Below are 15,918 nucleotides of genomic sequence, written 5' to 3' on the forward strand. Positions count from 1 at the left end.
TCTTGTAAATGCTCTGAAGTCATGCACATCTGGAACAGTTTTCTCCAGCAGGAATGTGTTGTTTCAGGCTTGATGGCTTTCGTGGCTTTTTGTATAAGAACATGGCACGTTTTGCGGTGTAATCTTCCAGGCTTTCATAATGTTCGGTCCATCAGCATCCTCTTCCGTGGCATCGACAGTCCTTTCTATAGGGTAGCGTGTGTAATGAGCCTTACACGTCCTCAGGACCCCTGATCTAGAGCCTGAAATAGAGATGTGTTTGGGGCCAAGCACCCACTTGGTGTTCTACTCACGGGCTCCGGGTGGCCAGGGGCTTTGTGTGATACCCAAAGAATTTTCAGAGGCCTCCCCTTTCCGGCAAGGTACTTCCTGACTCCAGGGACTGATCTGGACGAGGTTCTCGTGGTCCAGGCCTTCTTTTTGACCAGAGATCGGCGGCTTGTGTTTGTCTCTTCCCTCCCAGGCTTGGAGCTAACAGGCTTATAGACGAGACCATAAACTTGACTGCACTCACACAAAGCAAGAGAGTAGGTCTAGCTTTTCCTGCCTTAAATCCTGGCGCCTCTCCTCTCTGCTAATTTTTGCTGCGTTTTTTCCCCCCAGAATAGGGTAGATTCATCTGCATTTAAACCTCTTCACGAAGATGTCCTCTCTCCTCAGTGATTTTCTTTTCTTTTTTTACATTTTGCTGGAGTTTGGCTGATAATGTACTGTGTCGTGTGTCGGCTCCACAGCAAAGTGGATCAGTCATTCTCATTCATACACCAGCCTCTGGGAACTCATCTGCTGCCTCTTGGTCGGCAGGAGCTACTTCTTTAGCTTGACATTTTTAAGCCAAATCTGTAACTAAAATCATCAAACCAACCTTTGTCAGCATTTAATTCTCCAGCTCTAGATCCTTCAGTTTCTTTTTGCTCCAAGTTGTCATGTAATAACTTTGCTTTTTCTCGAACCGTATTAGAGTCTATAGTGATCCTGCACCCACATACAAAGCGCATTTTCAGTGCAAGATAAGAAGGTATTTCACAAGAGGGGCGAGGCCGCTGGGCCTGCTGGCGGAGCTGCAGCCACAGCTTCAGGATCTCCTTTCCTCTCCTCGCCGCGGTCCTCACCCTGCATTCGTGGTGCACGCCGGCCGGGTGGCAGCCACAGCTGCACACGCCTTGGTCCACAGGCCCGCCAGGCAAGTCCTCCTCTTCTTGGAGCGACTTTTCAGGGCTTCTCAGAAGCACTTCCGGGACCACTCGTGGTCCTTTGCATGGGGCCCAAGGAGCTATTCCGGGTTTACAGTATCCCATTGACACGCCGTGTAAAACAGCCCAGAACCAGGAGGTCGTTTATGATGTAACACAGGTTGCTGGAGCGGAAGCTCGTCACGAGGAGACGGTTGCCGTCGTGGGGCATTTTCAGCGGGGACTTGCCACACCCGAGCTCTGGCTGCAGCGACAGCAGGGAGCTGTGAGATGATCGCCCCAGCGTCGTGGGCACGTGTGCGCATGAACAGGCAGTGCTGGCATCCACGCCCCGGGGACTGCGCACTGCAGCTTGACATCGGGTTGCGGGTCTCTCCGCTGCTGACGGTGCTGTGTGTGTGTGGCCTGTACGTGTGCGTGTGAGCACGCCTAAGTGCTGATACATTCTAACTTTTGATAAAATAGCTGTGTATTTTTATGGTGATTAATGATAAAATAGAGTGCCTACATACATTCTATGCATTCACGAAATATCTAACTTTTTCTTAATTCTTTTGATATTTCTCGGCTGTGAGCTTTTCCAAATTGTCGCAGACCTCAGACAAGTTTTCCAATGTATTTGTCAGAAATAATCTGCTAGTAAGTGGACCCACCCCGTTCAAACCCGTGTTGTTCAAGGGCCAGCGTTTCGGGCTGTTCAGGGAGGAGCACTCTGAGCAGGGACATCCTGCGAGGACAGGAAGCGTGTCCGCCCTCGGTCCCTTTTGGTGCCACGACTGCGACCCACAGCCCCGTGCTCATCCCGGGCTCTGCCTTCAGCTGTGCCTGCATCTACCTGGAGGACCCTCAGGAGCTGGACATGCTTTACTGCCCGGCCCACACCTCCCCCGGCCCTGCTCCCTTGGTGCTGCTTTCTTCTTCCAAAACCGACAGTCTCTTTTTCATTCACGTTCCAGTGATCAATTCGCTTACACCCTTATTTCCAGGAGCAAGTTGTGAGCCTTGAATCCACTTTTATTTTAGAGCTGAGTGATTACCTAAAATTTGATCCATCTGTATATTTTACAATACGTAGTGTTTCTAAAGTTTCTTCACTAAGAGAACAGGTGTCTGTATCACACTTACGTAAAAATCCTGTGTTAGTTGTCATAATGTCCTTGTCGACGTAGGTTACGAAACTACCTACCTTAGCTCAAGACATTCCTCTCACCTAACAGTGGGACAGCCTTGGAAGATGTGTTTCCCTTGCATGTTCCCCATGGGAAGGGATTTGCAAGTCTCCCCGTCGTCTTCGGTCCCCGGGTCTTGCCTGTGCCAGGCTCAGCCGGTCGGTCCCGCGGAGGCCGGTGGTGCTGCCGGGCCGGGCGGAGTCCTCGCTGCCTTCCCCTTTCCTGTGCGCTTTTCCGCAAAGTCAGTTCTGTTCTCCAGATGTTCCTGTGAGTGTCATCCTTCTCTGGACTTTCTCAGCTTCATTGTTTGTTGCTAGATTCTCTCTCTCTCTCTTTTACATGCACGTCATCTTTTCTCAAGCAACGCATCACCTCCAGTTGTGAACGTCCACTTTTGATTCAGTAAAAGGAAAGGGCACAACTGGTATCTGATTTTAACTTTTTATTTTAAATCTGATTTATTTCCAGGTTTTTTATTAAAAAGCTAAATCTTAATTTTCAACTTCTTATACACCCTCACATACATCATTTTACATAAATGCACATGTGGTACATACAAGTGGTTTTGAGAGTGTTTTTTCTTTTGAGTCGTTCCTTTTCCCCCACTGCTCCTCTGTCTTCACTCAGGTGGCGCCCTCTTCCGCGCTCGTTGCTGCGAAGCCCATGTTCCCAGCATGAGCTGTGTTTTCCTCCAAGGCTCTGTCGTCCTACACACAGGAGCGTGGACATCTACATGGGCAGAAAAATGCTGTCCTATCGCCCATGCTTTCCTAGAGCTTGTTTGTTTGTTTTGCTCGACAACACCTCATGGAAATCCCTGAGTCAACTGATACAACTCTAAATTTTTTTTTTGATTGCAGCATGTAATGGCTTGATGTGGGATCTCAGTTCCCAGACAGAAATTTAACCTGGTCTGCAATGTTTAAAGCACTGAATCCTAACCACTAGACCCCCAGGAATTCCCTCTAATTCTTTTTAATGGCTATTTAATATTCCATGGTGTAGATGTCCATATTTTACTTAGCCACTCTCCTATGATAGGTATTAACTATCCGTTTTTTTTCCCATGAGAAACAATGCTACAATTAAAATCTTTTAAAATTATCTACATATTGGCATTTTTCTTTTTTTTTTTTTCCTTTTTTTTTTTCCAGCCACACCTGAGTCATATGGAAATTCCTGGGCCAGGGATCGAATAGGAGCTGCATGCAGCTGGTTCCTACACCCCAGCCAGGGCAACACTGGACCTGAGCCACATCTGCACTGCCTACACTGCAGCTTGCAGCAATGCTAGATCCTTAACCCACTTGAACAAGGCCAGGGATCAAACCCACATCCTCACAGAGACAACATCAGGTCCTAACCCACTGAGCCACAGGGGGAACTCCATGGCACTTTAAAAAAGATAATTGCTAGGAATAGACATGATAGATCAAAGGATAGATTTCTAAATTTTTAGTGGATTTGGTAGATTTGCTTTTTAAAAGTTTTTACTACTTCAGAGTTTCATCACTCATTCTCCACTATGACACCTCCCACTGCAACACCCCCCCCCCAAAGCTTTCCTCTCATGCACAGTCCTCACCACTGTGAGTTGGGAGTCTCTTGAAGTGTTTACCAGTTTGAGGGTTGGTTATAGCTCCTTGTTAATTGGATTGTGTTTGCCTTTGTCTATAATGCTTTAAACATATTTTCATACAACTGCTGGCATTGGGGATTTAATTTTGTCTGAAAAGTCTCTGTATTTCATTAGTTCATTTTTTCCTATTGGAAAACTTGTTGCATTTTCAATTTGTAGGAGTGCTTTGTATATTAAGGGCTTTGTGCTTTGGGTTACAGTTTTTGCTACATGTATCATTTGTCTGTGGATCTTATTTGTCATATCTTTTACTATATGAAAGTTCTAATTTTTATGTAAAAATATGTCTACCATTTTTATAGGTTTCGTATTTTTAGCCAGAGTATGGTTCCGTCTTCTCTCCTGTCCGAGAGCCTGTGTTCATGATGCCCGCATTTTCTCGTAGGAATTTGTTCTTTGCAATTACTGGACACGCTGCCTTCAGATACTTTAAAGCCTTTTTACCAATGCTGCCCTCAACCCCAATATGCAATTCCGGCTAAAATAATATTACGTAGTTAAAGAATTCTATGATTTTGGGATAATAATTACCATAACAGTACATGTATAAGCTAATGAATATGGCATTTATATGATAATCTTCCCATTTTATGCTTTCCTTTTGTTGAGATGTTATTTTGTATCTTTCCTAAGATTTCATGCTTTCTGTGCCTTTCTCGTTAAGTTTATTCCTAAGTACTTTGTAATTTTGGTTTGCTGTGGTGAATAGACTATGCTTCCCCATTTATAGTTCAGAGTGCCTATTTTAATAGTTGAGAAAGTCTCAGTTTGCATATTTTTTGTCTTATATGGGTCACCTACCCCAAATCTCTTTTTTCTAGTCAGTTTTAAAAAATAGATTCTCAGAGTTCCTGTCTTGGCCCAGCGGAAATGAATCTGACCAGGAACCATGAGGTTGTGGGTTTGATCCCCGGCCTCGCTCAGTGGGTTAAGGATCTGGTATTGCTATGAGCTGTGGTGTAGAGCACAGATGCTGCTCGGACCTGGCATTGCTGTGGCTGTGGTGTAGGCCGGCAGCTGTAGCTCCAGTTGGACCCCTAGCCTGGGAACCTCCATGTGCCGTGGGTGTGGCCCTTAAGAGCAAAAAATAAGAAGGATTCTCTTGGCATATTTCTACTCTCTTCCCCACCTGCCAATGCTTCTTTCTATATTTTTATGTTCATAAACTTCTTAGGTCCATGGCCTTCAAAGTGGTGCACCTCTACCCTTAGGGGTACGTAAAGGCTGGGAAGGTGTTTGCGGGCACAGGTAATTTAAAAGATACGGATTTTCCCAGATCTTCAGTTTCCACACGTGTGAACATGACGTGCAGAAAGCCTCTCCTTTCTGTTCTCTCTCCTTTCACAGTAGTTTTTTCCCACATTTGAATAAGAAAAGCAAACCCCGAACCGTCTTAATCATACTGTACTACACTGTCCCCAAAATGTGAGGACAATGATCCAATTTGAAACATGGACACTGGTGGTGATGTGGTTAGTAAATCTGATAGTAGTAAGTACTTTTGTAGATTTTAGGTGATTTCTGTTTTTTTTGCTTTCGAGAAAATTGCAGGGGAACCTAATAGCTTTGTTATCTGAATGTATGATAAGAATAGTAATGAATATTATCACTACATATTATTTTTTAAAATCTCATAGCTATCACCAAAATAAAGTTATAATAGTAATAGTTTGTTAATTCTTAAGTACTATTTTATTATTGCTGTTTTGATGAGCCACACTTTGTGATTTTCTTTTTTTTTTTTTTTTTTGTCTTTTTTTTGTTGTTGTTGTTGCTATTTCTTGGGCCGCTCCCGCGGCATATGGAGGTTCCCAGGCTAGGGGTTGCATCGGAGCTGTAGCCACCGGCCTACGCCAGAGCCACAGCAACGTGGGATCCGAGCCGCGTCTGCAACCTACACCACAGCTCATGGCAACACCAGATCGTTAACCCACTGAGCAAGGGCAGGGACCGAACCCGCGACCTCATGGTTCCTAGTCGGATTCGTTAACCACTGCGCCACGACGGGAACTCCACTTTGTGATTTTCTTAAACCTCTAAATTAGAAGGGATATAAAAGAATTATGTTACAGTGCTATAAAATCTCTTTCTTGCCCTGTCCCGTTTTTTTGTTTTTTGTCTTTTTTTTTTTTCTCAGGGCCGAACCCATGGCATATGGACGTTCCCAGGCTAGGGGTCAAATTGGAGCTGTAGCCACCGGCCTACACCACAGCCACAGCAATGCAGGATCTGAGCCACATCTGTGACCTACACCACAGCTCACAGCAATGCTGGATCCTTAACCTACTGAGCGAGGCCAGGGATTGAACTCGTGTCCTCATGGATGCTAGTTGGATTCATTACTGCTGAGCCACAACGGGAACTCCGCTTTCTGTTTTTTTTATAAGAACCATCTTTCTTAGCACCTATAAGAAAGAACACTGAAATACAATTTTATGTTGAAACTATGTTATTCCAGACATAATAGTCACCCTGTGTATATGTACTAGTTTTTAAAAGTCTTGGGAGTTCCCGTTGTGATTCAGCAGAAACGAATCCGACTTGTACCCATGAGGACACAGGTTCAGTCCTTGGCCTTGCTCAGTGGGTCGGGGATCTGGCTTTGCTGAGAGCTGTGCTGTAGATCCCAGACACAGCTCGGATCCCGTGTTGCTGTGGCTTGGTATAGGCCGACTGCTGTAGCTCCAATTCGACCCCGAGCCTGGAAACTTCCGTATGCAGCAGGTGTGGCCCTAAAAAGCAAAACAAACAAGCAAAAACTCTTGTCTATCTTCTGAGATGCATTGCAAATAATTTTACTTTTGTGTTTAATAAATTAGCAAATTCATAATATATTTAAAATTTTGCACAGTGTGTGCTAATAATGATTACAATAACTCAATCTGTAATAAATTATTTAATAGAGGACTGTGTTACATAACATAAAATTTTAAAACTAAATGTATGTACAATTTTTTGTTGTAGAAACACACATATAAGTACAATATTAATACATTAGTAAAAAAATCTTTGGAACAAATGGAATGAAAATGTGATTTGAAGGTAAAAATGAATGTTACATAGTTTCCAATTATTAGAAACCTCTTGAATTTCTTTACTGATGATGTGGGTTCCGATGACGATCATATTTAGACCCTCCTGTCCCGAAAGGGAGAGGGACGATTATTTAAGTAATTGATGTCGAAATATGCTAAAAAGTATAACCTTGAGTTTCTAGTTAACGACTTTGGATATCGATTTAAAAATATACAAGTGGGAGTTCCCGTCGTGGCGCAGTGGAAATGGATCTGACTAGGAACCATGAGGTTTCGGGTTTGATCCCTGGCCTCGCTCAGTGGGTTAAGGATCTGGCGTTGCCGTGAGCTGTGGTGTAGGTCGCAGATGCAGCTCGGATCTGGTGTTGCCGTGGCTCTGGCATAGGCCAGTGGCTACAGCTCCAATTAGACGCCTAGCCTGGGAACCTCCGTATGTCGCAGGTATGGCCCTAGAAAAGACAAAAAAATAATATACACACACACACACGCACGCACGCACGCACGAGTGAATGCCTGCTGTTTAAAACTTGTTTTTTTTTTTTTTAGGACTGCACACACAGCTTATGGAGGTTCCCAGGCTAAGAGGTCAACTTGGAGCTACCGCTGTGGACTTACACCACAGTCGCAGCAACGCGGAAGCCGAGCCACGTCTGCGACCTACACCATAGCTCACGGTAATGCTGGATTTAACCCACTGAGCGAGGCCAGGGATCCAGCCTGCGTCCTCATGGATGCTATACTAGTCAGATGCGTTTCTACTGTGCCACAACGGGAACTCCGTTAAAAATTATTTTAGGTGTTGAGCCAGCAAAAATGTTTAAAATCACTGGCTTGGGGATTACAAGTTTTCTTATTCAGGCATTTTATGATCACTTCTGGAAAACGTTGGTGTTTTTGGTGAGTATGTAATTGCAAGCCCAAGAGATGCAGCTGATGTGTATCTGGTCACTTGGATATCAGACGTGTAGCACCTGCCTTGTATTTGGTCTGTTTTCTGTGTTTATTCAGGGATTCCTCTTGATATAAAGATGGTAAAATAAAGATATTTCTGTCAATTGAGGTGGTTTAAAACATTTGCTTAACAAGGATAAGATTTGACATTCTTGGGTATTTTATAAGCTATATACTAATAAGTTTTCTAAATGTTCTCCCTCTTTTATTTATCCATTTACTTTTTTTCAGGTAACAGAAACGAATATAAGCTCTATCCTGAACTTCCCAGCTATCATGAGAGAGTTGGTAAGTAAAAAAAAAAAAGAAATCTGTTTTAAGGATGATCCATAACCGTCTTATAAACTTCCTGATTAATCTGGCAGGTTGTGGACATAGGTGGGAAATTTTTCAGCACCCCTTTTTAATTTCGAGGATATCTGCGTTTTTTGAGAAGTACTTCATTTAAACATGCTCTGCACAGGGAGGCCGATTAACCTTGATGCGGTCGCCGAAGGGCTGCACTTGCTCGGGGGAGGGCCCCTGTGGGGCTCCAAGGGATAAGGGACATGGGGACCATCGAGAAGTCGCTGTGGACCCCCCAGGAAGGCCTTGGAAATGTGACTCTGGGAACCAGAGTTCCTTTTCTCGGATTTCTCCAAAGTCGGTACCTGTAATAAATGCCGCAAGTATCTCTTTAAAAGCGGTGTGGGAAAATGTTTAATAATAAGGGAAAGCGGGGCTCTGGAGAAGCGGCTCAGGTTTACACCCAGTGCTTTCACCAGGGGAAGACATTCCGAAGATGGCATTCCTGCCTGGTTGGCTGTTTGGTCGGGTTGTGTTTTTGTATTTGAGGGTAGGACAAGTTAAGTGGTATGAACAGCAGGTACTAAGTTATTATTCGTATTAATTTATTTCAGTCCTTTCTTAAAATACAAGGAATTTTGAAGAAGAAAATGCGTGTGAAGATTTAGTCTATTTTAAAAATAAATCTTACTTTACTGTGTTTTCCCAAAAAGCAGCTGTGAAACCAGTTAAACCCTTCCCTGCACCCTGGTCTATCGGCCTTGCAGAAAAAATCACACATGAGCAGGACATCTGGCCGCCCACAGGCCAGCTGGTCAGCCTGTCCCAGGCCACGGGTGAGCCGCAAGTGCAGAGGCACAGCCATAAGTCTCCAGGTCTTACGGGCTTTTGTTTCGCACCCTTCGGAAGCTCCCACCACCCAATCCTCTGGCCCCTGGGTGAGGCGGACCCTGAGAGTCCACAGACCTGTTTACTGGGTTTTCTTATCACCAAAGGTCTTGTAACCCCTCCGCCAGCATCTGTCACCGTCTCCTCAGCCACCCTGTCGCTGGCAGTGGCACCTGGGTGTGTGGGCGGGCTCGGCAGGGCCTGTGGACTAAGCCCTACCCGGGCGGGTAGTGCCCTGCCCCAGCTTGATGACCACGAATGCCCCAGATTTGCCTTCGAGAACCACTCATCTGTCAGCCTGCCCTGGTGGCCTCATCCTGCTCATTCACCACTGACATTCACACCCTCCAGAGGACGGGGTCACCAAAGTTACAGCCCCCACACGTGGCCTGGGGGGACGCGGGTTCCAGGACCGGGCCAACCACCCAGCTCCTCACTGCAGTAAATGCGAAACAAAACCAAAGCTGTGCTCTCTTACTCCGGGTTACTTCTTGCAGGGACCTTCCGAAGGCTGAGCTGCTTCTTCTGACTCTTGTCTGGGGTCAGATGTGTAGCCTACATCTGGGTTGCATTATGCAGGCTCCACTGAGAAGCAAAGTAGCGACTTGCTAATTAGGAGCCTCAGAGCAGCTGCCAATCACCAAAGCTGATTGTAATCTGTTTCCTGTTAAGTGTAGCCCTGATTTGGGAGGGGAAATGTCCTCTATTTGAATTAAACTTGAATATTATGGTGAAAATGACCAGTTGCTTCAAAGACCCTCCAGAGTGGCTTTAAGCGCAGGAAGGTAAAAGCTGAAGGCGAGCAGCTCCGCGGGGAGCCCGTCGGTGGGCGCGGGCTGTTCTTGTCCCCGGGGCGTCGCCTCGCGGTCTCCACGGGGCTCTCCCTTCCTGGAAGGACAGGCCTCCTTGGCTCCCCTTTATGTTTTCCCCTCACAGCCGTACCTGCAGCACATGGAAGTTCCTGGGCTAGCGGTCGGTCAGAGCCACGTCTGTGACCTGTGCCACAGCTTGAGGCAACGCTGGATCCTTAACCCACTGAGTGAGGCCAGGGTTTGAACCCACATCCTCAGGGGTACTATGTTGGATTCTTAACCTGCTGAGCCACAGTGGGAGCTCCGGCTCACCATTTTTTTAATGAACTGTTTTGTGGGCATTAACTCCTTGTGGAAATTACCCCTAATATTTACAGTAAAGAGGAACTTAAAGTCATTTGGAGCAAATCGAAGAAAGAGCATCAGCAGGGTGGGCACCCAGGAGCTTGTGAGCTCCCTGCTCCCTCGTGGGCGCACCCGCCCTTCCTCAGGCCGCTCACTCCTTTGTTTTCATGAACTTTCCCACAAGCCCTGAACGCCTGGCGCGCCTCTGCTCCTCCCGGAGGCGAGGCCGAGGGTTTGCCTGACGAGTGAGGTGGGGAGGAACGCTGGCGCTCTTGCCGCTGCCCCTCGACGCCGCACGTCACTAGCTCCACCGGCGACGGCCCCGTCTGTCTCAGCCGTGCTCAAGGCTCAGAGGGCAGAGTGTTGGATCTGGGCCTCGTCACGCACTGCAGCCCTGCCTCGTCCTTCCCACACCGCTTTAGCCTTAGCTCACTGGAAACTGCAGTGCAGAGCACATGCTGCTGAAACGCAGCCTCCGTCTACTAAACAGAAAAGTGGAGACAGAGTTTTGGGTGAAAGACAAAGGAATCGCTTTGACTGCTTTGCCAGGCAAAGGAGGCCACGGCAGACCAACGCCCTCAGAACTGTGTCCTGCCTTGAGAGGGGCGGCAAGGGGTATTAAAGTTTGGGAGTGAAAAATGGGGCCACAGATAAGGATGGGGTGGATGAAAGCTTGCATTCTTCTTCAGAGCTGGTGCCAGGCAGTCCTGGGACGGGTTCTGGTGGCCCTTGAGGTTCTCCCACCAGGACCTGTTTCCTGAGTGAAGAATGCTGCTGCAAGGAGTTAACATCTTCTGTTCTACAGCAGAGCTCAAAGATGTGGTGATGTCTGTTCCTTGAGGGGGAACCAGGACCCTGCCCCAAGGCTGCGTTGTACTTCTGGACTGCTCCCTGGCCTCTGCATCCCCTGCCTTCCCTGGTCAGCCACTGTCTGAACCTGCCCTTTGGGACTCAGGGATGGTCCGGGGTGGGGGGGGAGGTGAATGAAGCCTGTTTCCTAAAGACAAGGCATGAGGGACACAGAAAGGGTTTTGTGTCCCAAAGCCCCACAGGGCCCTGCTTGGTTTCAGAAATTAGACAAGCCCTAATGGGAGGCAGGGGTTGAACCAAGTCTGTGATCCCTCTGTCTTTTCTTTTGTTCATAATGTCTTTCTTCCTGTAATTATTCATCATAAAATATATTCCTAAAACCACTACAAACCAATTCAGTTATCCGTGATTACCAAGGATCATCGGCACCATATATTCTTATTATTTGTGGTCTGGATGACTCCAGGAAAATACACCGATTCTCCTGGAAAGTTGGCCCAACAAAAGTAAAACGCCCCGACGTGTCTACATTCAGTCTGTTGAGTGCAGTGTAAGATTTGTGTGGCCCCGGGGTAGAATCTCAAGAGTGGTGAAGATTCGCCTGGAGGCAGATTTCCGAGATTCAGATGTCACTGCCTCGGGCACCTCACTCAACTCTGGCGAGTCTCACATCCACATTCCTGAAGCGGGCCTGAGGGAGCCTCCTCCTTGGCGGAGAGGCCCGAGGGGGAGCCGAGTGACCCCTGTTATCCAGTGGGCATCACTCCTGTGCATCTTTATTTTCCAGCTGGTGTGACAAGTGTTTACGTGTATGGCAGCTAAGACGGCTGTGGCTTCCAGAACATTCCCTGATATCCACAAGCAATCTTTTACTTGCTTCTTGCTATTATCCGAAATATCTGGAGGCAAGAGGGAGGAGGACGAGTTCCTTAAGGATTTTCACTAAGTTGGATTAATCGACATTGATAAGAAAATGGTTTTCAGAATGATTTCTTTAAACACAGAACATTCTTCTGATCTAGTGACATTGAGCCCTGGCTACGTCCCGTCACAGTGAGGTGTTGCTGCTTTTCATGGTACATGGTAACAACTGCTCATTAATGTGTGTCAGCAGTCATTTAACTGGTTTTGATTTTACCCAGGCTACCAAAATTTTATTCTTTTGGTGACATACTTTTAATCTTATTTCTTAAAATTAATAGGATAAAAGTAAAGGCAGTATAAAATATATTGAACACTTTTGTAGAGAAAACTATACCAGTGATACCGCTAATATAATTATATTAGTTAGTATTAAGGTTATTTCTGCGGGAGAACTCGACTACTTGGACATATGCCTTATGAAAAGAACTGTAGCACCATCTCGTGTGAGACAGAAAGGCAGTGCTTTGGTCAATGCGGTTCAATTAGAATGTTGACTATTTTCATTTCTTCCTGACAGGACAAGGTATTTTATTTATTCCTATTATTATATTATTATAGGCTCAGACAAGCAATCAGATTTAGAGTTGGGTTATTTGTATTTCCGTATATCTGTGCTTAGAGGCATTTAACAAACATCTAAGTGCCTACTTGAGGCACAAAGTTGTGTGAACGATGGGAAGACTGACTTCCACGTAGCTGCGCACAGAAAGGATGTTTCTTTGCGTTTCCCATGATGCCACACAGGTCACAACATCCACTGTCTTTTGCTCACGTTACCCTCTCGATTCTCTAGGTGCTTTTCCCCAATTGTGTTGAAGTTCCGGTTAAACTTACGTAGACATTCTTCTTGATGTGCTAATTGGAATTCCATCTCTCTTTTGCGAGAAAGGATCAAGGAAATGAAAACAGCCATAAAAGCCTGAGGAAATAAATGCCTGCTGATGAAACAGAAAGTACCACTCGAGCTGGAACCCTCACTATCAATGACCGCAGAGCATGGTTTTTTAATTGAATCTTTTATGATACAATCAGGAGCATAAATACCAGCTTTTATCTAATAGCTATAATTCAGTGAAGCTACCGTAACTGTGCTATTAAAATGGGAAAATCTTAATAGTATTTCCTATAGATTACTCAAATTCAAATAATTCACATTACCACAAGTATCTGCTAAACACAAATTTAAGTACGTAGTAATACACAGTTTGACTTGTGTGGATTTAGAAAATGTTATTAGCAAACATTTGCTCTGTACAAAGAAGAAAAACGTAGGATGAATAACATAATGAAAATCACAGAGACCAAATCTTTTGAGTTGTAGTGGCTGCAAGACATCAGAACACATGCCCCAAAGGGTTCATTTATGTCTTACCTCCGCTTACTTCCAGTTTTTCTCATAAGCATGTGAATGATTTAAATCCTTTCTTCTTGTTTTAGGCAGTTTGAACCAACCCACAGAAGTGACAGCCCTGTATTCTTTTGAAGGACAACAGCCAGGAGATTTGAATTTTCAAGCTGGAGACAGAATCACAGTTATATCAAAAACGGATTCACATTTCGATTGGTGGGAAGGAGAGCTTCGAGGTCAGACTGGCATTTTTCCAGCCAACTATGTCACCATGAATTAAGGTTTATATTGTTTTCTTCTTTGAAAAGTACAATAAAATGATTGCTACGCTGGCAGGATTTACTCTTCAGTCAAACAATGTTTAATATATATTTTTAAATACTTCTGTTTGTTCCATAAACCTTAATCAGTATGTAAAAGTTTCTGGTCTTCTAATATAAATAAATGGTTAACTTACAGATCCTTAAATCCTTTCCACTGGGAGCTCCTGTCATGGCTCAGAGGTAACGAACTTGACTAGCATCCACAAGGACTGGGTTTGACCCCTGGCCTCGCTCAGTGGGTTAACGATCCGGCGTTGCCGTGAGCTGTGGTGGTAGGTGGCAGACAGCTCAGATCCCACATGCTGTGGCTATGCTGTAGGCTGGCAGCTACAGCCCCGACTCGACCCCTAGCCTGGGAACCCCCAGCCTGCAGCCCTGGGAAGACCATAAAATAAAATAGTGCTTTCCACTAATTGTTATCACATATACTATTTAATAGCTAATATCCTCCAATTATATGGTCACATTTCTTTTGTGTTCATTTTCAAACTTCACCGAACATTTGATTTGACTGTACCTGGTGACTTTAACTTGAGAGTCTCGAGAGGGGTATAAATATCAATTCATATATTTGCAAAGCGAGGAGGAAAGAAATCAGCTTAAATGGGGCTAATTAAGTAATACTTGGAGTTATAGGTATTAACTAGAATATTAATCCTTAAATGTTGTCTCTATACCTTCAGACATTGCATATGCATGTATATATTAGAACTCTGTTGCACTGTAATTCGACGACCACGCATTAAAAAAAGACATCTGTTAACTCGCCTTCTTTATGAGGTTGTACTTGTTCATTTGTAGCCGTAGAATAAACTTATGTTGACATGGTTCCAATGTCCCTACATAAGTGTCGTTTTTTAAATGCTAAGTTAATGTCTTGATTTTGTTTTTCTTCTTTTCTTTTTGTAAAGTAACCAGAGGTCTGTTGTTGGTCTGCAGATTAAAGCCCAACTCAGTGATCGTGCTACTAACTTCTTTTTTTCCCCCAACTTTATTAACATATTATTGACAAATAAAACCGTAACTTATTTAAAGGACACAACAGGATTTGAAATCATATGTATTATGAAAGGAGTCTCACTTTGTTAATTAACACGTCCATCATCTCTCATGCTTTGTTTGCCTCCCCCCCTTTTTGGTGCGAATAGTTAAGGTTCTAGCCGCTTAGCCAACTCCCTTCAGGCAGTGCGGTATCACCAGTTAGTCACCACACTGTGCATTACATCCCCATGACGTGTTTCCTTCAGAAACTGCAAGTTTGTAACTTTGACCAGAATCTCTTAATTTCCCCTACCTCCCACCCTGACAACCACCAACCAACTCTCTGTTTCTATGAGTTTGGATTTTTAGATTCCCGTATGAGATCCAGTAGTCTTTGTCTTTCTCTGACTTATTTCACTTAGCACAATGCCCCCAAAGTTCATCCACGCCGTTGCAATCCCAATAGTTTCTTCTTCTCCTTACACACATCACGTTCTCTTTATCCATTCATCTGTTCATGGACCCCCGGGGTTTTCTGCACATAATAACACACCATCTGCAAACAGACAAGGCGCTCCCTCTTCCTCTCCTCCTGGATGCCTTTCTCTCTCTTTCTTTATTTCCTCCTGTCTTTTTTCTTTTTTGCCCAATTTCTCTGGCTAAGGCTTCTTGTACTTTGCCCAACAGAGATGGTGAGAGCGGGCATCCTGTCTGTTCCTGATCTCAGAGGGACAGTTTCTCTATTTCCACGATTGTGACGTTAGCTGTCGGCCAGCGATATATGAGCATGTCGGTCTCTCTCCCCATATTATTGAATTTTCCAGTTTTCTTCTTAGAATTGATTTCTAGCTTCATAGCACTGTGATCAGAAAAGATGCTTCGTGTGATTTCAATCTTCTTGAATTTATGAAAACCTTTTTTTTTTGGTCTAACGTAGGCTCTACCCTGGAGAATGGTCCTTGGGCGCTGGAGGAGTATTACTCTGCAGCTGCTGGTCTAACATGTTATTTAAGGGCAATGTTTCCTTATTGATTTTCTATCTGGATGATCCATCTGTTGATGAAAGCGGGGTATCAAAAGTCCTCCCACTATTATTGTGTAGCTGTGGATTTCTCCTTTCAGATCTATTAATATTTGCTTTATATATTTGCCGAGACCAGCTCAGCAGGATGGGGCTGAAGAATGGGTGCTGTGGAACTTAAGGAAAAAAAGTTA

At 44.8% G+C, this 15,918-nt stretch overlaps 1 protein-coding gene across 13 annotated transcripts in view; it reads left to right on the forward strand.

Annotated features, from left to right (window-relative positions):
- SH3YL1 (SH3 and SYLF domain containing 1) overlaps positions 1 to 14,552 on the forward strand; it is a 46,188-nt gene extending 31,636 nt beyond the window's left edge. For 9 of the 13 annotated variants that reach the window (XM_085015730.1, XM_085015731.1, XM_021085719.2 and 6 more), the window contains 2 exons: positions 8,219 to 8,275; positions 13,489 to 14,552. In XM_085015730.1, the coding sequence (XP_084871856.1) occupies positions 8,219 to 8,275; positions 13,489 to 13,679 (248 nt within the window). In that variant the 3' untranslated portion in view covers positions 13,680 to 14,552. 13 annotated transcript variants of the gene reach the window in all.
- The last annotated feature ends 1,366 nt before the right edge of the window (positions 14,553 to 15,918 follow it).

This window comes from Sus scrofa, chromosome 3 (assembly GCF_054392235.1).
Source record: "Sus scrofa isolate SSC_HxYL_T2T_F1_AM1 chromosome 3, Sscrofa_HxYL_maternal_Yorkshire_Landrace_v2.0, whole genome shotgun sequence".
Lineage (NCBI taxonomy): Eukaryota > Metazoa > Chordata > Mammalia > Artiodactyla > Suidae > Sus > Sus scrofa.